The sequence below is a fragment of the Denticeps clupeoides genome, chromosome 8, assembly GCF_900700375.1.
Source record: "Denticeps clupeoides chromosome 8, fDenClu1.1, whole genome shotgun sequence".
Lineage (NCBI taxonomy): Eukaryota > Metazoa > Chordata > Actinopteri > Clupeiformes > Denticipitidae > Denticeps > Denticeps clupeoides.
Window position 1 is genome coordinate 3,880,090 of NC_041714.1, and position 26,096 is coordinate 3,906,185.

Below are 26,096 nucleotides of genomic sequence, written 5' to 3' on the forward strand. Positions count from 1 at the left end.
AGACAGTCACAGACATTGGTTTTAAGTTGACATGTATTTACTGTGGTATTAATGGCCAACAGTTATTTAACCATTAGTCCTACAGCCACTACTTAATGAAGCAGGTATGCGGATGGCTACCTGTTCGCATCGCTATCTGCGCCGGTTCTCGGTCGGCGACGTCAGAGTAAGTGGGTAGTAACGCCGGAGTAACGCCGGAGTAACGCGGCCAGCCCGCCCGCCCGTCGCTGGAGCTTCAGCGGCCGCAGATTCGTCACGCAGATTAAAAACGGGGTGAAAACGGGAGCCTGTTGCGCGCCATGCGACCTCGGCGTCCCGGGGACAAACGGCAAAAACAAGACGCTCATCCGAATAAAACTGCTGCTGACGCTGAAATAATAAAAAGAAAAAGTTTCTGAAACTTCGGCCCTGCGCGCCGGCTACCTGCCGTGATCCCGGGTCTTTCTCTCGCGTCCCCTCCCGAGATGTCCCGGTGCAGGTGACACTCGATCCCAGGGACCCTGTCCTACGTCAGGGGTGACGGGGGGGGGGGGGGGGGGTCACCGGGGATTTTCATTAGGGTGGCATTATTAAAGCGACAGGCAGCTATTAAAACAGCGACAACGCCGAAACACGACAAGAAACGAGGTCTGTTTAATATTATCTTGTGTTTTTCTTCTATTCGTGGCTATTCGTGTTTTTGTTTGTATGCATTTTTAAAGAGTAAATGCCTGGACTGTGTATGATTTCCCCGATCTTGTAGACATCTGACTATGCAAGAATGAGGTGTGCTGCGTTCATCAGGTTGGCCATACTGAACTGGCTGACCACTGCAACCCTGTTCAATTATTGAGGAGCTGTTACCTGGTGAAACATTTATGAACATAATGAACTTCCCTTGTTCTTACTTATGTTCTTATATCCTTGTTATGAAAGTACTATTAATCAATTCAACTTTGCTGTAAAAAGATGCTAAAAGGATCATATTGTGTCGCTACTAAATTTCCATCGCTGTTGTTGTCATTGTGAAACACTGCAGCACAGCACATGGTGACACAACGAAATGTGTCCTCTGCTTTTAACCATCACCCTTGGTGGGCAGTGGGCAGCCATGACAGGTGCCCGGGGAGCAGTGTGTGGGGACGGTGCTTCGCTCAGTGGCACTTTGGCGGATGGGGATTCAAACCGACAACCTTCTGATTACGGGGCCGCTTCCAAAATTAATTAGAATTTTATATTGACATATTTAATTGTAAAGCCTGTTGTCGGAACCATTCTGAACTTAACCAGATAAACATATATAGGCCTTTGAACCTTTCGTGTCCATCTTCCAATGGTTTGTATTTCTTTCTGCAACCTTGCAGAAAACTGGAAAAGGGAGAATTAATGGCGACATAACATGTGCGAGACTTTAGCCCTGCAGCCCAGACAGGTAACACTTGATACCATTACTAATAGTTCAGAATTTTGAGTGGGCACAGAGATCATCACCATATACAGACTTAAAACGTTCTTTATTTCTGAACCAGGTTTCCTGGCTGTAAACCTCACTGAACTGCACCCCCTACAGGCGCAATGTGAGTATTGCAGCCTGCTGAGCGGTATTTAAGGTGGAACTGACAATTCCAGCAAGGAGCTACTTCAGGGTCGTTTTATATATATATATATATATATATACACACACACACACACACACACACACACACACACATATATATATATAACATATTTTATGTATATTTGCGCGCCGATGCCCTGGGCAGCCTCTATGTCGTCCATATCAAAAACCGGCAATGTTCCCTCAGTCCGTGAGTGCTTTAGACATCAACACTGTAAAAATTAAATAATCTGTCACACAAACATTTTAGCACTGACGTAATGTAAATACCTGTTTATTAACATCATGTCAATTCTAGAACATTAGGTGTGACCAATTACTGAAATCTGGTAAAACTTTTTTCAGTGTAGGGGAGAGCGGGTTCGAGGTGAAAGGGTCGGACGGACGGCTTCGTGAGAGTGGTGAAGGTTGCCGCCACTGCTCTGTAGCCACAAATAAATAGTCATTTTTAAAGTTGGAGTTGCTTCAGTGTCGCAGGTAGCGGCCTGTGTGAGGGGCCTTCATTTACTGTGCATTAATCTAATTGTACATTTTCTACATCTTCATACTAAATTATCAACAGCAACAACAATTCATGTTGCAAACAGAGATCAACATGAATTGTTGTTGCTGTTGGTAATTTAGTATGAAGTGACATAGTAAATGAAGAAAATGTACAATTAGATTAATGCACAGTAAATGAAGGTCCCTCACACAGGCCGCTACCCGCGACACTGAAGCAACTCCAACCTTTCTAGCAGTTGCCGTGTTTCAGCCTGTCTTTTTGACAGAAAAGACACATACAAAAGGCATCCTTTAGCTTTTTCCCTGACAATCCTGTCACGATAGCACTTAAATCGGTTCCAGCTCAATCCACCTGTCAGTCATACTTCTGGACAGAGTTGAAAAAGCAGGAGAAGAATAGCATAAGTGTCTGAAATAGGATTCAGAAGAAAAACATTGTCAGTACAGGACACCCTGACAGTCCACACAATGCCAATTTTTATTGTTGAGTCTGTTCTTGCTGTCAGTCAAAGATAAAACATATTTGCTGTTGTGATACTTTATAAATGGCAGGGAAAATGTTGGTGTGGGGTGAAGGGAACATTTATGGGTGAGAGCACTGTAATTCAAAACGAACATAGTTTCTTCCATATTGAATGCATTTTATGCACATGTTCAATGCTCCACATTTCCTTTAAACTGGATTTGCCTCTAGAAACCAGTTGATTGAGCATGTCTCTGTAATGTCAGAACTATGCATTTTACATTAATGTCTTTACTCTACTTACATAACTCTTTTTCTCTCGCATTATAAAATGCAAAAACCTGTGTAATTCAATGGAAAAGATGCCACAAAAATAAAACAACCTTTTGCTAATTCTTACAGGATATTCTGACAAATAACAAGTAGCAGAATTGTGAAAGGTATCCTTTAAAACCTGAAGGGGTCAGTTATGGTCTCACTTGCCATGCACAACTGGGCATCCAGAGCATGCAGAAGAAGCTGTTTCTTCGGCAGTGTCCTGAATGAGGCGCAAATGGTGTTTTTAGAGAAGTCACTGAAATAGAAAAATCAAGTGATGCGGCAGTGCTCATTCAAAAAGATACTTAAAATACAGCAACACAGCCGATCCAGAAGAACTGTCACTGAGGTGAAAAGCTGCCGGCATTATTTTTTTATTTTTACCCTAATCAGATCCCAGGTACCTCAGTGTACCTAGAAATTCGATGGATGTTTGTGTGGTCCTTTAATGGCTAAAATTGGCAAGCTTTATAAAAAGCAAACTCAGAAGACCGCCGGGAAGGCAGAAAAACAATTTGCAAATCACCGAGCAGCGAAAAGGAAAAGAGGCTAAAGGGAGAATTTCGGCGGATGAAAGGGTCGTTCCTCCGTGTAATTTAAAGTAAATACCTTATAAATCCCAGCGCGGTTGAAACTGACCTTTATCTTAAAAACCTGTATATTTCTGTAAATCATACTTTTCACAAGAAAACATAATGAACAAAGTGGGGCCTTTCCATGCCGCATGGTGACAGTCCAGAATGGGACTGAGACTAACTAAGCAGAGACAGAAAAATACAGACCAGGGTGGTGACACACAGGCGGAGGTTAAACTTAAAAAAATCATCCAATCTGTCACACCTAATATTTTAGCATATCCATAAATAAATAAACCAATCAAACCTGCTTAAACTGTTTTTTTTACACTACGGCAATGCTAAAATATTAGGCCTGACAGATTACTTTTAGAAAAATGTAAACCGTAGCTGTTTATTTAATGTGTTTTTTCTCATTACAGTAGTTAAAAAAATATTACTTTGCTATTTTGAACTAAGCTGTCTGATTTACGCTATGAGTAATTTTTTTTTAACCTTACTATAATGCTTCTAACAGCAGGTTTGTTTGGTTTATTCACATTATGGCAATGCTGAAATTTTATTGAACACTAGTTTAGCCAGTGTTTCCTTTTTTCAGTGCAGAGGGCGAGCCATGGCATCAGAGGCGGTCCTGGGAACTCAGAAGTCTGCCCTCCATCAGTTAGGAATACTACGATTTTCCTCCCCTAGACCATATTTCGTTTCACTATGTACGGTCTAACACGTATATAGCTGAAATGACAATAAAGTAAACTTCAACCTCAATGTACAGTTAGAAGTTAAAAAAGGCGAAACATATTACTTAATAAAATGTTCACCAGCCCCTAATAACATACACATTTACATTCCGACGCCTATATACTTAGCAACTTACAATCAGTAGTTAAGTGTCTTGCTCAGGGACACAATGGTAGTAAGTGGGGTTTGAACCTGGGTCTTTACTTTACTTTAGTTAGCAGACACTTTTATCCAAAGTGACTTACAAGAGGAAGACGAAGAAAAAATTATAATGTATATATATATTTTTGTATTGTTTTGTTCACAGGCGAGTGCCTTACCCACTACAACCACCCTGTAGTAATAAGCTACCTCTCTTCTAAATAAAGCCAGTAAAATATCGTCAGCAAAAGGTGAGATCAAAATGTTTTAAATAAGTTACCGTATATATTCAGAAGAGCAGATTTATTAAAAATAAATAAGTACAACACAGAAAAACCAAAAGCAACACATACACTCTGATACACAGATGTATATATTCATCTGTTTTTACAAAAGTACATTAACCAAAAACTGTGCAGCAGCTGCATAAAGGTCCACCTTAATCTTACATTATATTATATTTCAATAAAACACATTATCTAACATTAACATTTCTTCATTTTGTATTTAAGAAACATTTTAACATTGATACAATGGCACAGCATTTATGGTGATTTGGATCAACTTCATATTATTTTATTTCATTTTTTACTTTTAATACATAATGATGTGCTGTGCCTTTAAAGGGATATATAAACATACATAGCTGCTATTCCCTCAGCAACACCTGAGTTTGTGGAGACTGTGCTGAAAATGAGGTGAGGTGAGCATATTTAACACTGAGTGTGATATAATATCTCATTGCAGTGTATTGCACTCTGTCAGGAATACAGCAAGTTCAGTCAGCAGAAACAAATGAAGTAAATGCACAAGAAGGTTTAAATCTCACATTCCAAACTACTTTTCACATCAAGGTCCTGCCTGTGACCTGTGATCTATTGTACACTTCACCACAAGCTCAACACATGTAACACTAATGACACATCATGCTAAAAAAGAATAACGGGTGACACAAGGTCATTTAATCAGCATCAGAAATCAATACAGATTTGCATAATAATGTTACAATTAAAAGCATGGCATGACATTCATGAACCCAGACCTGGACTGCCGAACATTGCTTTTTTGCAAGACACCACCACAACGTTTAGTACACAACAAAAAGGGAATGTTCAAATAAGGGTCAGTAAGTAATACAGAGGTGAGGCGGTGCAGAGGAAACTTTAGTAGACCTTGCGTCATTAAAGGAAGAGGTCTGTTGTGAGGTCTGAGTGGCGGAAGAGGGGAGAGGTGACCCCTACTGGATACTTCCCATTGAGTCAGTGGTGACAGACCCCATCATTACGTTACCACTGGTCACCTTGTGTCGGTTGCTATGGTAGCTGGACCTCAGTGTGGGAAGGAAAGGAGTCGTCTCTGTGGTGATGACAATGCTAGGGATCCTACCAATGAGTCCTCTTGAAACCACACCTTCTGGTATATCCACAGCCTGTTGAAGGTCAGAATAGTACTTGGTTGAATCAAAAGGGAAAAACTATTGAAAACAAACCAACCTCTCTGGTCAAATGGCCAAATTCTATAACAGCCCAGATATAATTATACTGGGCTATGCAGAAGTTTTTTTTTTTCATGTGAAAGTGAAGTGATTATCATTTTGAAACACTGCAGCACAGTGCTGACACAACGTAATGTGTCCTCTGCTTTTAACCATGACCCTTGGTGAGCAGTGGGCAGCCATGACAGGCACCCAGGGAGCAGTGTGTGGGGACGGTGCTTTGCTCAGTGGCACCTCAGTGGCACCTTGGTGGATCGGGATTCAAATCAGCAACCTACTGATTACGGGGCCGCTTCCTTAACCTCTAGGCCACCATTGCCCCATTTTTTAATCACTAATGCAGAAACGACATAAATGCAATTAATGCAAGCAATGTGTGTCTGGAGTGATGAGTAAATCAAATTGATGAGTGAATCAAATTGAAGAAGGTGTACAAAACATATTCTAGTTATGATATAATTTGATCTCATGAGCATTCTGAGGCTTTTATAGTGAGATCACCGTTGCTCTCAACTCGAGTGGATGTGTAGATATGTGAATTCAGAGACAGCAACGTCCTCGACTCATTAGAAAGACTGCAAATGATTAGAAAACTGCCCCTGCTGGTGACACAGTGACACCATGAGCATGTCGTCCTCAGGACTTACGGCTGGAGGCAGAGCGCGGTCCGGGTGGCCGGCTCCAGTCACGGAGATGTCATCCACGTCAGAGGACGTCTACAACAACAACACGGCCACAGTTCAGCTTCTGTTTCTTATGATATGGTGTATGTATAATGTAATTTGTGTCATTTTTGTTTGATTTGATGCGCTCTGAGAGACATGACGTATGTTCCCCTGTGCATTATTGGAAAAGTGTGCTATCGGAGACACTGCAAAACAGAATGTTGCGTCAGCAAAGTAAAGTGCTTTCTAATGTTTAAAACATAACATCTATTCCACCAGGGCTGTAAAGTTCCATGTAGAGAGCATATTTTTAGTTTTGATGCTCCCATAGCAGCTCCGGGCCAAGTTCAGTTATAGTAATGGTGCAGTGATCCCAGCGAAATATTCCAGAGTGACCACTGAAAATAAAGCCTTCCTCTGCTGTGATACATTATGAGCAATGATTAAACACAAGGGACGCTGCAGAGTGAGCACAGTCCTTTATTCAACCAGGTTGTGGTTTGTTCACAACTGGCCTGCAGATGATGAAAGATTGTAAGATCACAAATATTTTACAAGTCTAGAAAAAAAAACACCTGATTAAGAAGGTCAAGGCAATGCGGCAGATAAAATTTGTGGTGCATAATCAAACAATATTTAAATTGAATGTTATAGAAAGACTGTGAAGGAGAGGTACATTCAATGGTTGATTCGTCTTTTTGTTAATGTTTATATATTTTATGCTAAATTAAGTTTTAAATCATTTAAATATTTGCAATAAAGCGATACTGATGGGGTGTGTGAAAGTTAGCCCTCCATTTTTTAAAAAAAAAGTTACCTTAAAGAACTAGCAAAACCTGCATGAATATCAGATCTACCTTTTCAAAGATGCCCGAGTCATGGCTCTTGAGCTTCAGCTTGAAGCTGGAGGAACAGCAAGGCTTGAACTCAGGCAGATCTGCTGTGTCCTTGCTGATATCACAGGACACCTGCCGGCTGGCCGGCCTGGAGCCCATACTGGAGACATCAGCCTCTGTGTCTGTCCAGACCTAAGCATTAAAATGTATTCATTAAAACTATACATTTATACCACGCTAATCACGCTGTATGTACAATATTATATCACAGGCAGCACTCCAGTAGAAAACAATAAATTAATAATCCATAATTCATAATGAAACTAAGTTATAACAGTAAAAATGTCAGAAAGAAACCAGCATGTATATTTGCACATACTGCATACATCTGGAAGGTCATCGAATGACAAGGATTTTTTAGAAGGGTGGGGCTGAAATTCTTTCTACAAAAAAGGGCACCTACTGATTCGCTATCAGACACAGAAGAGAGGCGGGACTTTCCCATGCTGCAGCGATGCAACTGGCCGCTGATGTCTGATGTCTGGCTGGTGACCGTTGAGCGGCGGGTGGACATGAAGCTGCTGTTGATGGAGCGAAGCTCTTTGGCCGGAACGCAGAGCAGAGCACCCAGACAAGGGATGTACCTTGCAATGGCTGACCTGGAGTGTGCCAGTAATTGAATATATTGAAAAAAAAATGTTTTAATATGATATATATATATATATATATATATATATATATATGTGTGTGTGTGTGTGTGTGTGTGTGTGTGTGTGTGCGCGCGCGTGTGTATTTATATATAACATTTATAAAATGCTGCAAATGAATAAAACACTTTAACGAGGCCAGGTTTTATCACATATTACCAAGATTTTCATTCCCATATTTATACATTGTATAGAGGTCTTTTATTGGATTTACTCAATGACTATGGCCTTGGCATTAATAGTTTACAAAACAGCGGTGCAAATAGAGTAGTCAATGTTCAGTCTAAAGAAAAATCGATATTTTTGTAAAAAATAACCTGGAATGACCCTTTTTGAGACAGTGGGGACATCATTTGCTGTTTTATGTTGTTGCATTAACACATGCCAAGACGGTATTTATCAGATCATTTCCAACTGAGTGGACATTTAGGTTAATTGAGAAACTGAAAAAAAAAAAAAAATAGAATGTAGCTATGCCTGACATGTCAGCTTTTCAGATTTGATTGATTATCATGCAATTACACAGTTCATTTGACTGAGCTCGCATTAGTGAAATTAAAAAATAATTAAAAAACAATTTCCCCTCAGGTGCTGCCAATTAAGTAAAGTTAATAAAACAGCCCTGCTTCAGAACGGTGTCACAATGAGTGACTCCCAGACTGGAGCTTTACCTGTACTTTGGGTGAGTTATGGCGTAGATGATTGGGTTGTGGATGGCCGAGGCCTTCGCGATCACAGCGGGCACTGAATTCATGTAAGGGGTGAGCATATCAGCATATCTGGAGAAAAAAACATCATGCTGCAATGGTTGAGCCAATATACTGGTTATAAATCGCCGGACATGTAACAAGGTCCATGGCACCCACCCTGCAAAGGCTGTGAGAGCAACGGTTGAGTACGGTGACCAGGAGATGACATACAGCAATATCACTATGAGAGCAGTCTTGGCCATCTTCCACTCATTTTTCAGCCGATGGAATTTCTTTAAGGAGTCCCTGGTGTCGCTGCCGTTGAGCTTCCCCACAGCCCTAATCACAGACATGAAAGAACTGAACGATTATGGCCCTATTTCGAAACTGGCACCGAGCTCAAGACTATGCATTAAGCATGGCACTTGTCCGCCATAGTGAGGTCAAAGGCATCCAAAGCATTTACATATATAGATCAACCAAAAAATAAACAAAATCTTTTTTTTTTTTTTTTTTTTTTTGAGACAATGTCATTCTCCCATTTTAAATCATCATAGATTGTGTGGTAGTTAAGCTTGGCTTCAAGCTAAAGATAATAATAATAATAATAATGTGATTCGTTTGTCTATTTATTTATCTAATTCCTGAGGATTCCTGAACTTAATCTAGAGAACAACGGCCAGCAGTGAGCGCAGTGACCTCAGTGGCACCTTGGCGGATCTATATTCGAACCGGCAACTTTCCTATTATGGGGCCGCTTCCTTAAACGCTAGGCCGCCGCCACCCCCCCCAACTTAGCACGAGTTTGAAAACGGTGCCCTTAAAAGCAGGAAAGATGCATCACAAACACTTCAGATGTTTAAATTTGAGGCAAAGATTAAACAACTAACTTGTTGGTGTCACGGATGGCTCGGAAAATGAAAAAGTAGCAGTAGATGATGACAGCGAGGGGTATGAAGAAGACGAAGCAGAAAAGGAGCATGGTGTACGTCCGTACAGATGGGGTGAAGGTCATGTAGTCCCAGGTGCATGAAGTCAAAAGGCCTTCAGGAACGTATGCACCTAGAAGGGAAAGAATGATGAAAATGATGTGAAATACTCCATTGGGACGAGCTCAGCTCACATCAGCGCAGTTCTTCCGCTTTTTAAAGAACCGCTTTTATGTCTTAATCTGTTTTGGGGCAATCTTCTCAAGGGTATCCTAGATCCTTTCAAGACGCTGCTGAAAATCAATTTAATGCTTCAGTCCACATGCAGCTCAATCTGGCGCTGCTCTGAGATCAGTCTCTTTACATTACATAAGCAGGTTAGATAGTTCTATAAACGTTTCACTTTTACTTAATCGGTTGAGACAGAACAAACAGGCTATCAGAAGCCTTCAGGGAGACAAACACCCTTTGTGAAGGCCAGAGAGGACATGCGTGCCACCATTTGGACTGAGCCGGGTGCATTAGGGCCGACGATCGAGACCGCCAGAGGGGTCCCTCCCCTCTCTCGCCTGCAAGCCGAAAAATCCCTGGGAGATTCATTCATGCAGACATGTCAGGGATGAAGCTGGAGGCCAGCGTACACTAACTTCCCCGCTAGGCACAAAGTACCTGAACAAACAGCCATGACCGGATCTGCGGCTCACGGACGAGATAAGCCAACATCAAAGACTGTTCTGGGTACAGCAACATCTCAAACACAGCCTCACGAATGTCTAAACGTCTTAGAGGCGAATATGACCAGTTAGAAGCACTTACTCCACCCAAAGAAGGGGGGCAGACTCCAGCCCAGCGAGTACGTCCAGGCCATGAGGAGAATGAGGAAGGCCCGCTTGCGGGACAGCACGCCTATGGAGGCTAGTGGACGCGTGAGGACAAAGTAGCGGTCCACGGCTATGACCATGAGGGTGATCATCGAGCAGATGCCGAACAGGGCTCCGCAGAAGGCGTACAGCTCACAGCCTATGGAGCAAACACAGAACAACTGGTCAAACTCAGAATATAGACTCTCCTGTTCATGGATCTGATTGGGCTAAACATCAAATGTCATTAAATATCAACATTAAATATCAAAAGCTTGATATTCTATATATATATCAAGATCAATGGTCACAGCAAACAACATTCCTTGCAGACAAATAATAACAGTACTTGTAGGTTTGGAAAGTTATATGAGTATTGCCCCAATCTGCTGAATTTGCACCTCATAATAATAAAAAAAAATCTTGCATTCTTGTAATGCATTATTAATGACTGTAATATAATTACTGTTTTGCGGAACTGTACATCCTTACTAATATTTGATGTGTTCTGTTGCTGAATGTTCAGTATTACTACTGAACACTGGTTAACACCAGTGATTTATTTATTTAAAGGGGCTTCCTATCTGCGTAGCTCTGGCTGGAGTTCTGGTCACATCTGTGCTGCTTTCAATCATCTAAGAAAATAGTTGTTTGTTCCTTAAGCATAACGGCAAATTTGTCATGGCCACAACAACATCTTAACCCATAAAATTTTTTTTTTAAACCACATAGATAATGTGCAAATATAATATAAATATAACTTCATTAAGAGGAGCTAGTGGTGCTAATGATTTCATCACGATGACGAGGGATGACATTCAAACCGCTCCAGAACTCTTTAAGTCCTCCAGGACTAGGCTTAATCTATGAAACTGACTAAATAGTCCTGAGATAATATTTCTGAAATCATTGTGACAGTTTGAAAAACAGTGAACATCTTCAAGATAAAAAAAATACAAAAAATTGCATTAAATTGAATAATTACTGATGTTTTTTAGATTATCATGTCCATTATAACTTTTTTATGTGCAAATTCCTGGAAGCAAAAATGTCACAGTTGTGCTTTATCACATCAGGCCTTATTAGTTGGTGGTAGTAGCCTAGTGGGTAACACACTTGCCTGTGAACCAGAAGACCCAGGTTCAAATCCCACTTTGACCATTGTGTCCCTGAGCAAGACACTTAACCCTAAATTGCTCCGGGGGGGACTGTCCCTGTAACTACTGATTGTAAGTCGCTCTGGATAAGGGCATCTGGTAGATGCTGTAAATGTAAATGTTAGCAAATAGTCATCAACAATTTGCAGAAATAAAGACTGGGGCTGATGTGAGGATGTGAGACACACATTTCTGACACTGGATGTCACTTCTATTCAAGAAAGCAGTTTCAGCATCAGCTTCCTCTCATCATGCAGATCATCATTCATGTCCATCATTTAAATCACACGAGAAGACTCCCATCAACTGTAAAGAGGATAGTGATGATATAATGTTATGATATAAATTTGCATTAGAAGTAACTACATGTACACTCTTTCTCTCTCCAGATGGAATGAGGTTGTCGAAAGAATTTAAGGGAAGAAAATACAAGAACAGCCTGGGCTCATTGACCAAATTCACGTGTGATAAACCACACCCTGTTGGCCTCTGGATGATTTTGGAAGAAGCAGGTCACACAGAAGGAGATGCCGCCTGCAGGGGGGGCTTAGCAGGGTAGAGGGCGAGCATCTCTGTGGGTTTCACAGCTTCAAGCCTCCATCCTGGGGGTGAATATGGTCAGCCTACTCTTCTGACCAGAAATCTATCCGATAGTGCATGATGTCACTGTGGTCTACCATTAACACTGGCCTCCTGTGAATCAGTTCACAGAAGACTTGCGCGATCCAATATGAGTCTCGTGTTGTGGCACATCTGCATGACTGCACCACCCATCTGACAACCGGCAAGTGGAACTGGTCCAGGAAGCGGTTTCATTCTGTAATCACATAACCGGCGGACTTTTCGTCACTCTCTCCCATAGAGTTTCAGCAAACGTTAGTTGCTGATGTGAACAGGTTTGGGGTTAGAACACAGGATGGACCACAGAAAGAACTTGGCTGCTGTGGCTTTATTTTTGGGATGGACTACAGCTTCCCCTTCACCCTGACTGGATCGTTTAAAGGAAGGATGGATGTTCTGACATTTATAACTCACTTTCGCCCCAGACACTTCCATCTGCCTTACGTTGGGATTTCACTGTCAAACATTGATTTAAACTCTATTGAGCCCTGAAGAGAGGGATTCCACTGCTTTATAAAGCAACTGAAAAAGCAAAACCATAAAGGCGGCAGAAGTTCAACCTTGTTGGAATGTTCACCTGAAATTCTATTTAAACTGCATTATATGACGGCCGGGAATGAAGCCAGTTTGACATCAAAAGCAATTAGCGAAGCCCCACATTCTCATGTAAAAGAGCCACTCTAATCTCACTTGAAGAACGAAATGAGAAAACATTCAAGGCTGTTTCCATTGGCAACCGTTCAGAAAAAAAAAACCCAACAGACCCTCTCAATTATATCTCGATTTCCTGGCTTCTCGCTATGTTTTCTTTAGATCTTCAGATTCTTTACAACAGACAACATGGGTCAAAATATTTTGCCCACATGCCCGGAGGCTTACCTTTCTCGCCGAAGATCCATCGCTTGTGCATGCTCGTGGTGAAGAAGATGGGCGCCTGTGTGAGGCACATGAGGAAGTCCGTGATGGCCAGGTTAATGATGAACATGTTGGCTGGTGTCCGGAGGCTCCTGCTCCTGCACGCAAAGCCCAAAAAAAGAACACCATTTCTGTTCATTGCTCCTGTTGCGTATGTGTATATAGAATTGCACAATTTTTATTCAGTAGCGCATCTCTGGTTTCTCTGGTTTTCATGTCATTGCAGAGGGTGAGAAACAACAATCCACTGACATGTGGGCATGGCATCAAAACTGAAACAGTGTGTTCCGAGCCTGTTTGACCAACCAACCGGTCCGCCGTAAGATGCACATTGCTCAATACTCCTACACGCTGCAACCATCACAGCGAGATGTGAGCGACTGACGTCTCCATCTCTCCAGTGCATCCGACGTGGGCAAACGAACAGTCTATGAGTGTCTTCAACAGGAAACAAGAACACAATGACTACTACACAACTATTCTACACAGAGGCCCACAGTGATGAGAGGAGCGTCGCTGCAATTCCGTCCTCCAGCACACATTAACGCTGATTTTTCTGCACTGTTTTTTGTACTACTATACTGCTGTAATAGCGTACAGGAAGAAGGACTGATTGCAGTGTGATTTGTGTTCCATGGTGCGAATATTCTGCACACAGTTTGTGATTTTTGCAGCGCGCAGCATCTCCTATATTCCTTGCAGTACCTGCTGAAGGCGTAGATGACCAGAAAATTCCCCACTAGGCCAGTGATGCCAACGGCCAGGATGACGGCCCCGATGGTGTAATGGGCGTGGTCTGGCACGTCCACCGTTGGAAATGGATCAGCAGCATCCTCAACCATAGCAACCTTTCAAAAAGAACCGTATCAATCGTGAAAAACATTTGCAGCATAAAAAAAAATGTGTGGTCAAGTGGAAAAAAGTATTGTATTTAAATTTCAAAGTTAAATGTCATTGCCTTGTTCGGTTGTGGGTTGTGAAAGACAACATATATGAGAGCGTATTCAAAATTCATATTGGTCAGATGATGTGAAAATAAAGCACACCAGCCCTTGAATGCTGCGATGCCTTGTGTCAGTAACCGCTCCACTAAAACCTGGAATCATCTTTGTGGGAAGTCCTTTTATCAGATGGCTGAGAAAGTGGTTAAGCTGTCTATAGGACACCACTTAATCCCTTAAAAAAAAAATGAGTCCACCGCTGAAACGTAGTAACAACAATCTTCCCGGACTGAGGTCACTGTTTGCTGATTTCAGTTTCCAGATGAAACATAAAAACAGAGCTCACAAATCCCTCAACATTGCCGTCCGGTCTGTCTGATGGTCAGAACGATTTTACACGCCCTTTTCGCCTATCTTTTCTAAATGTAGTTCTCTTCTTGCAGACTTTCTAATTATTAAATTTCAGTAGTCATAAAAATGGCATCTGTGAAGCCCATGCAATGGAGGCAAATGTTTGTTGATGACATGCTCCATCATGCTTTTTGTGTTAATTTATGAAGAGAATGATAGCATGAAATGACCTAATATGAAAATAGTGTAGTGAAAATTAGTAAATCATTAATGGATATAAATTCATCTTCACAGATTGATGTTGCCATTGTCCAATTGCGTTTCGTCCTCTGTCTGGAGGCCTGGGAAATCATGTTCAGATTCCATTAGGATGGCAGGATAAATGTAGATGGATAAGACATTTGGAGGGTGGAGGGTCAACATCAGGTTATGGGACAGCCATTTAGCTTAGTTTTGATCTGTTTGCATCAGGTCCATTGGAACGTCTTCCACTGCCCATCCTCACCATGTTTTACATCGAAAGCCTTCTGACTAGATGCGTTACCGCATGGTACAGCATCTGCACATTGGCTGAACACATAGCGAAGAGAGTAGAAAGACTTATTGGTCTGCCCATCCCCTCTGTCAAAGAAAACATTTCAAAAGCGTGGTATCCAGAATGCCTGTCGCATTCATAACCCCCATATCTGATCACAGAAATATCACTCATCCACGCTGCAAGTGCATCAATATGTGTGTAGATACCGCCATAATACTGTTACTGGCACTGCATCAGCCAAATTGCCTTATTATTGCCTCGCCTATTTATTGACTAGAATAAGCACATTGTTTTTGCGTTTAGATTTTGTTGCAATGATTTTAGATGTTCAGACTTTTGCAGTAATTTGCAAAAATATGTACATGGAAACTTATCTGAAAATGAAAAAATATCGCAAATATTTGAAGATACAATATTTTCTACCAGGGTTATTATTAGTAAAGGCCGTGCTCAGACATCATCTTCTAAAGTGATTGGCTGCTGTGGGAAAATGAGCACAGTGGTGAAGCACGAAGCCCAGGCGCTGTTTCTTTGGTGACCTGATTCCTGCCGCAGCCCCTCTGCAACCTTCGGCTCGATCAATACTCCCCCCACGGAGCTGTCCCTCAGAACCACCAGGCCACCCTCTCCCTCTCTTTTTCTCCAGCATTGACCAGTGCAAAGTGTACCACACATCAAACCGGCAAGTGCCGCACCAACCAGCTCTGTCATATCTTTCAAATATTTCACTCCAGAAGAGTGATATATACATGAATAAAATATGCCATTCTGCACTCATCGTTAAAAAAATGTATTGCATTTAGTTTTAATATTTTGTACTACAGACCTGCTAAATCACCAACTTATGGTCTTTGACAGAGATTTCAGATTCCAGAACTGTTCTTTTTCACAATGATCTATTCGACCTTGCGTTATCTAAACCTGCCTATTCAGGTCAGGGTCGCAGGTCAGTTTTTCTCAGTAATCTGCGAGCTCGACGCTGGGAAAGAGCTGCAGACCATCACCAGGTGAACAACACACACACACACACACACACACACACAAATGGAGCATTTACAATTCACTTCTGTCTATAAATCTTCTGTCTCAAAAGATCACAAGAAGAACTCCACAAAGAAAGCCTCCAGGCCATGCCAACAAAAGAAATCAGTAAATGAAATAAGCTTTTTGAAGATTGATTGTACATAGTATGTCTAAGAAATGAAAGAAATAAATGAGTCTTCATGTTGCATTTAGTGTGTGTTCTTCAGTTTTTTTGACAATCTGAATGACTGGTTTTTAGGTTAAAGTCACACTTGTTGACAGTACATTAAATTGTGCCGAGATCGTCAGGATCAGACTGAAGAACAAAATGGCAGTGGTACCAAGCTTTTTGAAAAGCTACTGATAATTATAATACAGCACAGGGCAGTTGTGGCCAAGCAGGTATGAAAGGAGACCCGTAACTGGAAGGTTGCAGGTTAAAATCCTGAACCTTCCACTGAGGTCCCCTTGAGCAAGGTCCCGTCCCCACACTGTCATGGCTGCCCACTGATAACCAAGGGTGATGGTTAAAAAGCAGAGGACACATTTCGTTCATGGAAATGTGAAGTGTCACACACCCAACATCAAAGATCTAAAACCCAAAGACCTGAACATGTCAAAGAAAAAACCTTCAGTTAAAGAGAATGTGCATTATACACTGTGAAAAGGTCATCACTTTCCATAACTGCTTAGTCCTAATCAGGGTCGCTTGAGTCCATCCTGGGACACTGGGCCCGCTGCAGAACACACAGACGCTGTGTTTCATGCCAATAACGATCACCTCGTGTCGATAATCTGGGGAACACAATGGAACACTGCCACTGGAAATCATGCCACCGCGCCAAGGCATTACCAGCGAAAGCTCTGCTCCCGCTTCCAACATTTGAAGTAAATCGTTTCTGGTATCAGGTTGCACCCCTAAAAAAAGTGTGGATTTCTGAACAGATCTGGCTAGAATCGCCGTGAAGCGTTCAACGGCATGGTCCAGCCTGGATCCTGGATTTGGAGATGATGATGATGATGGTAATTCTCCAGTTGCTTTAAATGGTGTCAAGATATAACAGATGCTATTCAGGGCTGAGGTCTGATTTTAAAACTGAAAAATCTTGTCAATCTAAAAGGTTTGACAGGTTTATATTGGACCATTAAAGGTCCAATATTTTGCCACCTGTGCTTCAACATCTCTCTAAAATCTGCAGCCCTCCTGGTAAATATGAGTGTCGCTGTACCAGAGCACAAAACTCCACATTTCCATCCGATTCAGCAGTTGTTAGGAAGCACATTGTGATATTTCTTTGTACCGCAAGTGCTAACGGTCCAATCGGTTCTGCAATATATCCTTTTTGGAATAATAATCAGGACGAATCCAGCAGCTGGCACCAACTGGGTACAGAAAAGCGTTCATAACCAGTGACTTCGACTTGAGTGACAGGTTACGTCCTCAGGGCGGTGTGACATCCCGCTGCTGCAGTCAGAACAAATGCTCTATGGGGGGTTAATGCACTGTATTCTGTGTATTTTCTTGTTAAAGTTATTCCCTGTCACCTTCCAAAACAGGGTGGAACGCTGCTTGTTGGTTCGCATGCTAACTCCTGTATCAGATCGTATATAATGGAAAATGTCATTACTTTAGGTACAGGTACATATTTGCATTAATAAACTGTAGCTACTGAATAATAAACGATCTGCGGTGATAAGCGTGCGGGGTTTAATGATTTATAAAGACGTGAGGAGGGAGGATTTATTCCACATAGTTGCCTGAGAGATAAATGTGTGGGTTTGGGTCATGGTCAGGCCCTCCACACATGAAGGAAACTGCCTTTAAGACCTTTAACTGATCCTGTAATCTGTTTTCCAAGAGACGTTTATGATCAGCGTCTGATAACATTTCCCAGGAACTTTCCCAGGAACACCGTGGCCCTCGGCTGCAGAGAGGAGCTCCTCTGAGGATCTTTAATATGGTTTTTGCCCTCAGAAACTCATCAGCACCTACTTCAGGTGCCACATGCCAAAGTCTCCTGTGACACTTGGAAGAAGCTTAGCCATCTTGGCACAGTGTACGGAAATGAAGGGGGGGCGTCATTTAGTTGTGAACATTTTCCCCCAGCATGCAGCTCCAGCAGTGCCTGTGTGTCCTCCCTGCCAGAGAAAAAATTCGGTTCAGATGGACTTCAGCCCGCGGCCTCCAGTGAATTCATCTGAAACAACCCCACCAAATGAATGTGCAGCGCATCACAGACAGTGGCAACTGCCCGACCGCACTTTACCAGCAAAAATGACAACAAAAATAAGATATGAAGATGTGATTACGTTTGTTTTTTTATTTTTTTCCTCCTGTGTCTAAAGTATCTTTCATGATCCGAACATTACCTGGCACTCCGGGCCACGTTTTCCTGATGTTCCATGATGTTTGTGTACCTGATTTTCCTTGTTGTCACTGCGTGTTTCTAGTTGATGTGGTATTAAATCCCTGCATTGTGTCCTTCCTGCCTGTGCCGCCATGACAGTATCATTTTGTATCATTAATTATATCACTTTATCTAAAGCCAGCAAAATCTGATGAAACAGAAATGTAATATTAACTCTGAAAAAATGATCGTTGAGAAGTCTGATTCCACATAATCTATAGATTTTCTGTATCGACTTGCGCCGTGATTTGTCACATCGCACACTGCTGTGATTCCATGATTATTCAACACACACACACACACACACAAACACACACACACACACACACACAAGGGTGCTGACGAAGTAGCCTGTACACTACGAACCGCATGGACAGATTGGACAGCCGCAAAGTCTCATTTCTGATGCGATGCAGTAGCTTGACCGTGATTTACTACCACACATAGGTGGTAGTAGCCTAGTGGGTAACACACTCAGCTACTAGTTCCGGCCAGCGCAGTACTTCTATTGGAGGCAGTGGTGGCCTAGTGGTTAAGGAAGCACCCCCGTAGTCAGAAGGTTGCCGGTTCAAATCCCGATCTGCCAAGGTGCCACTGAGGTGCCACTGAGCAAAGCACCCCGGGCGCCTGTCATGGCTGCCCACTGCTCACTCAGGGTGATGGGTTAAATGCAGAGGACAAATTTCATTGTGTGCACCGTGTGCTGTCACATGTGACAATCACTATACTTTACACTCACCCATGAACCCACTCACCCAGGTTCAAATCCCACTTACTACCATTGTGTCCCTGAGCAAGACACTTAACCCTGAGTGTCTCCAGGGGGGACTGTCCCTGTAACTACTGACGCTCTGGATAAGGCCGTCTGGTAAATGCTGTAAATGTAAATCTGTGACGCTGGATTACCTGGACACTTTTTAAGAGCTCAACATTCATCAGGCCTCAAAAGCACGTCGCGGTCATCTCTGTCTGCTATTACAGGGAATTAAGTCTCCGAGGCACGGTAACGCCCGTGACATCCTGCAGCAGCAGGGATTAAACTATAGGACCCAGGTTACACGTAACTACATCACTTCTGATCCGGAGAGCCTATTTAAAAGAGCGCGAGTGGCGGCCACAAGTTCTGAAAACTGACTGACCTTTATCATTAACCAGAGCAAGACACGGACATTTTATGGCGGTCTGATCGAAATGCAGAGGATGCTGAGAGCCAATTCGATCATTTCTCCTGAAGTTATCAAATAAAAGCAACAAGCGAGGCAAAGCGCCCCCTGCTGTCCGAGTCAGGACACAGCAAACGTCACCCACCGCACAAGAAATACTTCCAAAAAGAAATTTTAAAAAGCTGAAAAGGATGATGCGGTGTACATTATTCGGGTGCATTTCGTATGTATAAATACCCTCATCGGGTATTTTCATTTTGAAATGATTTATAATTGTCATTAAATTGGCCTCTGACTTCAGATCGAAATCAAGTTTATCAAGATCATGTGCTTATAAAGGTATTGTAACACAAATTCACTTCTATACCATGTCCGTTTATTAGAAGCAAACTTTGCCAAATAATAATAATAATAATAATGCATTTATATGAATGCACTTTCCGACACAATCTCTGCTTTTTTTGCGAATCCCATTTCAATTTGGATCACGAACTGTTAATGCGACGCGTGTGTGCTGCAGAAGGAAAATACTTCGGTTCGTATTAATCGAAAATCCACCGCCGTGTGTGGAAGCCCGATAACGACGCGACGCATCCAGCTTTTAAAGGTCTGCGGTCTCATCAAAGCGCCGAGAGATCGCGCACACACACACACACACACACACACACACACACACACACATATATACACACATACACACACACACGCGCGCGCGCATTATACCGAACTAGTTCAAATGCTACCAATAAAGCCTTATTAAAACTTGAATAATGCAGAAATAAATAAGCGAACGCGGTGCTGCAGTTTGAAATCTGTTTGATAACCCGAGCATTTGATATAAATGTGCGCATGGCGCGTGTGGTCCGTGTTGCGTTGGTGCGTAAAGTTGCGCTGCGTTCCACTCACGGACGTCGCCGCGGCGGGACGGAGCTCCACCAGCCGGTGCGCGCTGGCCGCCGTGCCGTTCCACGCGGGACGCGGGACGCCCTCCCTGCTCATCCTCTGTCCTCCTGTCCTCTCCTGTCCTGTCCTCTCCTCCCGGAGCGAGTGGCGGCTCTCCGGCGTCGCCAGGCTCATGTACCCGACCCCCCTACCCGCTTATGTAAGGCCGATCTCCTCACCTCCTCCGCCCGTCGCGCTTTATTGGATCGAGCCCGTGACACACTGGCACAATTTCATCAAGCTTTCACGTCAATGTGTCATATTTAGACATTGAAATATCCTCCCCTTTACTTTGCATTTGCAATGTTGTCTTTTAACCATGTTTTGCCAGGTCTTGGTGAAATGTCCGGCCCAAACGTTTCCCAAAAAATGGCCAGTAAGTTTAGACGATCTCGACCTCGACTGAAAGCTAAATGACAACCAGAATCAACATATTGTGCAAGTTATACTTACTGGAGGCTTTACTGGACATTTTCACTCATGGTGAGTCAATATGCAACTTTTTGCAGCCTGAGGGAATTGTGCATTTTGGATGCAACTCTTTGCACGCTGTAAAAAGTGAACACTGGCTAAACCTAAAAAAATTAAGTAACCTGTCACACCGAATATTTTTGCATTGCCGTAACGTGAACAAACCAAACAAACCTGTTTATTTACATTATGGCAATGCTAAAAAATATTCATTATATTTGGGGGAGGGGGGGTTTAGCCAGTGTTCACTTTTTTTCAGTGCAGGTTTTCCAAATAATTTATTGGTCAAACCGTCATTTTTATTTTACACCTGTGGTGGGACAATGAATATATATATATATATATCTCAGACAGTGTCTGAGATATATATATATATCTCCTTAAATTAGAATAGAGTGAAAATATTTTGAAGTCACAGCAGAACACAGAATGAGCTCGGTTCAAATTTGATGCCTTAGCGGGGCATTGAAACATTGAAAGTGTGCATAAAAAGGTTGCGTAAAACAATGTTCCTTAGATTGTAAAATTGTCATATTGTAAAGGCTTCGAGAATCTCATCCTCTTCGGTGCAAAACATCAATGGATTCCGAGAAACTGAAGATGTCTCTTTGGGTTAGGAACAAGGCCGAAGACCTTTACTGGATGCCAGGGAAGACCTTGTGTATTTAAGCAGGACAATGCGAAGCCTTGAAGCCAAGAAGCCACAGATACAAAAAAAAAAAAAAAGAGAATATTCCTGGTGCTGAAATGACCTGCCTGCCGTCCAGATCCAGAACATCACTGAACAAAAAATGTACCAAAGACGACCACAAACTCTTCAGCAGCTGGAAACCCACATCAGGCAACACAAACACTCTCCAAACTGTTTTTAAAAGAAGAGGAGATGCTACACCTTGGTGAACATGCCCCTGTTCCAACTATTTTGAAACCAAATTTGAAATGAGATTTTTTTTGTGGAAAAAATGTGAAATCTCTCAGTTTTAACATATATCATCTATGTTCTGTTATGAAAATAAATATTGGTTCAAGTGATTTCAAAGTCTTTTAGTGTTCTTTTTTTTTTTTTTTTATTTAAAGGACATCCGATTTTTTCCGGAATTTATGTTGTGTAGTTTGTCTGTTCCAGCTGCACAGAAAAAGTGGTGGTGCAGAAGGCAAAAATGTAAAATGTATTCAAAAGACTATGAGTTGACTAATTAGCTGAGAATAATCATGCATTCACGAGGCCTTTCCTAAAGATGCCACTGATTGCAGAAATGCATGTTAAAAGCTCCAAAGGTCTCGCTGCCTGTTCAGAGCAAAGGGCCAAAAATGGTTTTCTGTGTTGGTTCCAGGAGAACTAGAGTCTTCCGAGTCCCTCTTTTTGGCACAGTGCAGCCTAATATGGTGAACCTGCAGACTTGACCTAATGACTAAATGCCTGCTGCCCTGAAAAGTCTGTGTCTCCTGCGATTATAATGAATGTTACAGGCAGCGAGGCTCCTGCTGTGGGTTTTCCAATGTGGGGTAATACACACAGAGCTCCATCCCTGAATGCATTTTACATCCAGAATCCTCTATTAGTTTTTGTTTGTAATTTTTGGCCAATTGGCAGCAGCAACCACCGAGGAAAAAGACTCCCTCTCCCAATGACCAGGTCCTCTGTCTTTCCACGGGAGACGTCAGGATGACCCACCTCAGAGTCAACCCGCGGCAAGCAGCAGGACCAGACAACGTTCCTGGTTGGGTGCAACGGGAGTGTTCTGGCCAGCTTGCAGACATCTACACAGAGTTCAGCCGTGGTACCTACCTGCCTCAAAACCACCAAGATCATCCCAGTGCCAAAGAAGTCAACTGGGTCCTGCCTCACTGACTACCGGCCCATAGAACTCACACATACCATTACAAAGTGCTTTGAGAAGCTGGTTCTGGAAATAAGCTCTCCACTCTGCAGCTGGATCTTGGACTTCCTAACAGACAGGCCCCAGTCTGTGTCTATAGGAAATAACACCTCCAAGGTCCTCAGACTGAGCACAGGTTCCCCACAGGGATGCTGCTCAGCCCACTGCTGTTCACTCTGCTGACACACGACTGTGCTGCACAGTACAGCATGAACCCCATCATCAAGTTCGCAGATGACTCAACAGTTGTGGGGCTCATCACCAACAACGATGAGTGCCTACAGAGAGGAGATAAAACATCTGGTGGGTTGGTGCCGGAGCAACAACCTGACTTTCAATGTCACCAAAAGCAAAGAGATGATTGTCAACTTCGGGAAGAAACCGACTGTCCCCACCCCTCTGCACATCGATGGATCTGCTGTTTAGATCGTCAGCAGTGTGAAGTTCCTTGGTGTGCACATGCCAAACGACCTCTCCTGGAGCCTCAACACCACCTCCACCACCAAGAAAACCCAGCAACGTCTGCACTTCCTCAGAAAGATGAAGAAGGCCAACCTCCCTCCTCCCATCCTCACATCGTTCTACCGGAGGACCATTGAGATGTTCTCTGCTGCTACATCACTGTCTGGTACGGGAACTGCACTGTCGCTGAGCAGAAGGCCCTGCAGCGGATAGTGAAGATAGCAGAGCGCATCATCGGGGTTCCACTTCCACCATCTCCCAACTCTACGGGAAACACCTCATCAGTCAAGCTCGGGAACATAACGAAGGACTCTCACCACACCTCACATGCCCTGTTCTCTGTCTGGCAGACGGTTCCACAGCATCAGAACTGTACACGGCAAGAGCTTCATCCCACAAGCAGTCAGAGCTCTCAATGCACTTCCATCACCAAAAAACTGATAAACTCAACAACAATACACTTCCAGCCTTATGCATCTCAACTCATTTTGCACATCTCTGCTCTTTTTGTACATGTTTGTCTTGTCTTGTGTGTCCTGTTTGAAATATCCAACATTTCTATTCACGAGCATCCTACGTGAGGCTGTCCAGTTATGTCCTGTTTGACCTGTTCATTGTACAGAAAAGTTCTACTTTTCTCCTATAGAGATAACCTGTACAGTTTTTAAGCTTTAGTTTTAGTCAGTATAGTTTAGTTTAGTGTGTATATACATATATATTTTTTCTTTTATGATTGCACTATGGGGGGGGTCTATGTGAAACATTATTTCAATACACGGTATACTGTGTATACTGTTGTACTGACTATAAAACGATCTTGAATCTTGAAACTAAAAGTAGGTTACAGGTACGAAGCACATTGTCAGTGAGAAGGTGAGAGGTGCTTTCGTAAGGAGTGATTTAACACTGTCTGGCTTCCTCTGTGTGCAACAGTAGTGGTTTATCCAGCATAGAACGGGGTCAGTGAGCCAATGGGATGTAGGTTCACACAGAGAGATTAGTGCTGCTGTGCATCAATTGATCAGCAAAGTATCTCACATCTATCAGTGCGGAAAAACCAGACCTGTAATATTTCAAGTTCATGGCCCCATATCCAAAAAACACAAAGAGCTCTAAAACCGGAAGACGAATAACTAAATGCAACATCCAGGGCTGCAATAAATGGGCCAGTAGACACACACACACACACACACACACACACTATAATCCTTCACCTCATCCATCAACAGATTGTTACCAATCTGAAAACTGCAGACTTTCATCTTTAATTTGAGGTCATTTACATTTAACATAGGTGAACAGTGTTGGAATTACAACAATTTCTATAAGTGCTTCACACTTTTTAAGAGACCAAATGTAATTAACAATCATAAATCAAACTTTCACTTTTTTTGGATGTAAAATCTTTCCGATTAAAGCTGAATGTCTGCAGTTAAAGCACATCTTTAATTTCAAATACCTTGGTGTATAGAGCCAAAAAGATTTGAAACATGTCTATGTCCCAAAATGTATGGACCTGACTGTGTTAGGCCTATCAAATGATTTTAAAAATGCAATTACACATTTTGCAATGAATTAATTTTGAATTAATCATTGCAATAATAAAGTTTGCAATAGTTGGGGCTGGGTGATATGGCTAAAATATTTATCACAATATTGGTGGATTTTTATACTGCTAATTTCAGAGCTTTTGTATGGAAATCCAAAGACCCCAGAGATAACCAGAGCTGTATTAACATATAAAGCACTCATGCTTATTCACATTTTTGCCATCCTTCACATTTTTAGAAGCAGTGAAACATTATAGAAAAGTTTACTCATTTAAGCAAAATATGCCTTTTCTGTTCAATTTAAACCATAGTGGCCATAACCAAACCATCGCAACACAACCATTGTGGAACTTTTTTCGTCAGCAATGACATAATTTTCTTTTGTTATTCTGCTTTTTCCTTTACTTTACCTTCCTCGGCACCTCATACTTAATGCGGCGGAGGCCTCAGTAGAGATAAGTCATGTGATGCCAAGCTGAATTGGGGGAAATTAAAAAGTTAATGAAGTTAAAAAAAAAAAGAAAACGTTTCTAGGGTGGAGCGGTTGCCAGTCAGTGATGATTGGTTGCCACTGCAACGCTCCCCACGCGGCAGCCATCAGTGACACATCAGTGTCAGTGAGAGCAGTCACCACTGAAATGGTGCAGGAAAAGTTAGACTCTGGTTGCCAGGTGTTTCTGCAACGTGTGATCAAGTAAATCTGCACAAACCTAATCACTGTAATCAAAATCCATTTCATCAGGATCACTAATTGCAATCCTATAATCGCCCAGCTGTAGGCAATTATTCAATATGTATATAATGCATACTTAAATCTGTATCAGAGACAAGTGTGGAGACGAGCAGGAATGACGTGTTTAATAGAATGATGTATTTGTTAATTGAATACGTTCGGTTTCTGTAGATGATTTGTGTTGGGTAATTAGTGCTAGGACTAAACATCATAATTCACGTTTCATGACTGTAATTATGAACAACAGAAACAAACATTCCTGTATTAGTTGAGGGATGCATGGTGGTGCCGTGGTCAGTGACATGGTCTCACAACGCCAAGTTTGCATGCTCAGCCCGCGTTGTTGCAGCTTGGCATGTATATAATGTGTCAGTAGGTGTGAGTTTATGAGTGAATGTGGTGTGTGTGTGTGTGTGTGTGTGTG

The 26,096-nt window shown here is 42.3% G+C and overlaps 1 protein-coding gene and 1 long non-coding RNA gene across 2 annotated transcripts; one reads left to right on the forward strand and one right to left on the reverse strand.

Annotated features, from left to right (window-relative positions):
* The first annotated feature begins 565 nt into the window (after positions 1–565).
* LOC114796083 (uncharacterized) lies at positions 566–4,241 on the forward strand. The gene is made up of 4 exons (XR_003750595.1): positions 566–627; positions 1,344–1,411; positions 1,509–1,556; positions 4,056–4,241. It is a non-coding gene; the product is annotated as an uncharacterized LOC114796083 (long non-coding RNA).
* Positions 4,242–4,755: 514 nt separating this feature from the next.
* opn4a (opsin 4a (melanopsin)) lies at positions 4,756–20,689 on the reverse strand. The gene is made up of 11 exons (XM_028989970.1): positions 20,541–20,689; positions 13,916–14,058; positions 13,175–13,308; positions 10,474–10,677; positions 9,619–9,790; positions 8,906–9,067; positions 8,711–8,818; positions 7,796–7,991; positions 7,354–7,524; positions 6,479–6,547; positions 4,756–5,765 (listed from the first exon to the last, which is right to left on the reverse strand). The coding sequence occupies exons 1-11, from the start codon at positions 20,631–20,633 to the stop codon at positions 5,574–5,576; spliced, it is 1,644 nt and encodes a 547-aa protein (XP_028845803.1). The 5' UTR covers positions 20,634–20,689; the 3' UTR covers positions 4,756–5,573.
* Positions 20,690–26,096: the final 5,407 nt, after the last annotated feature.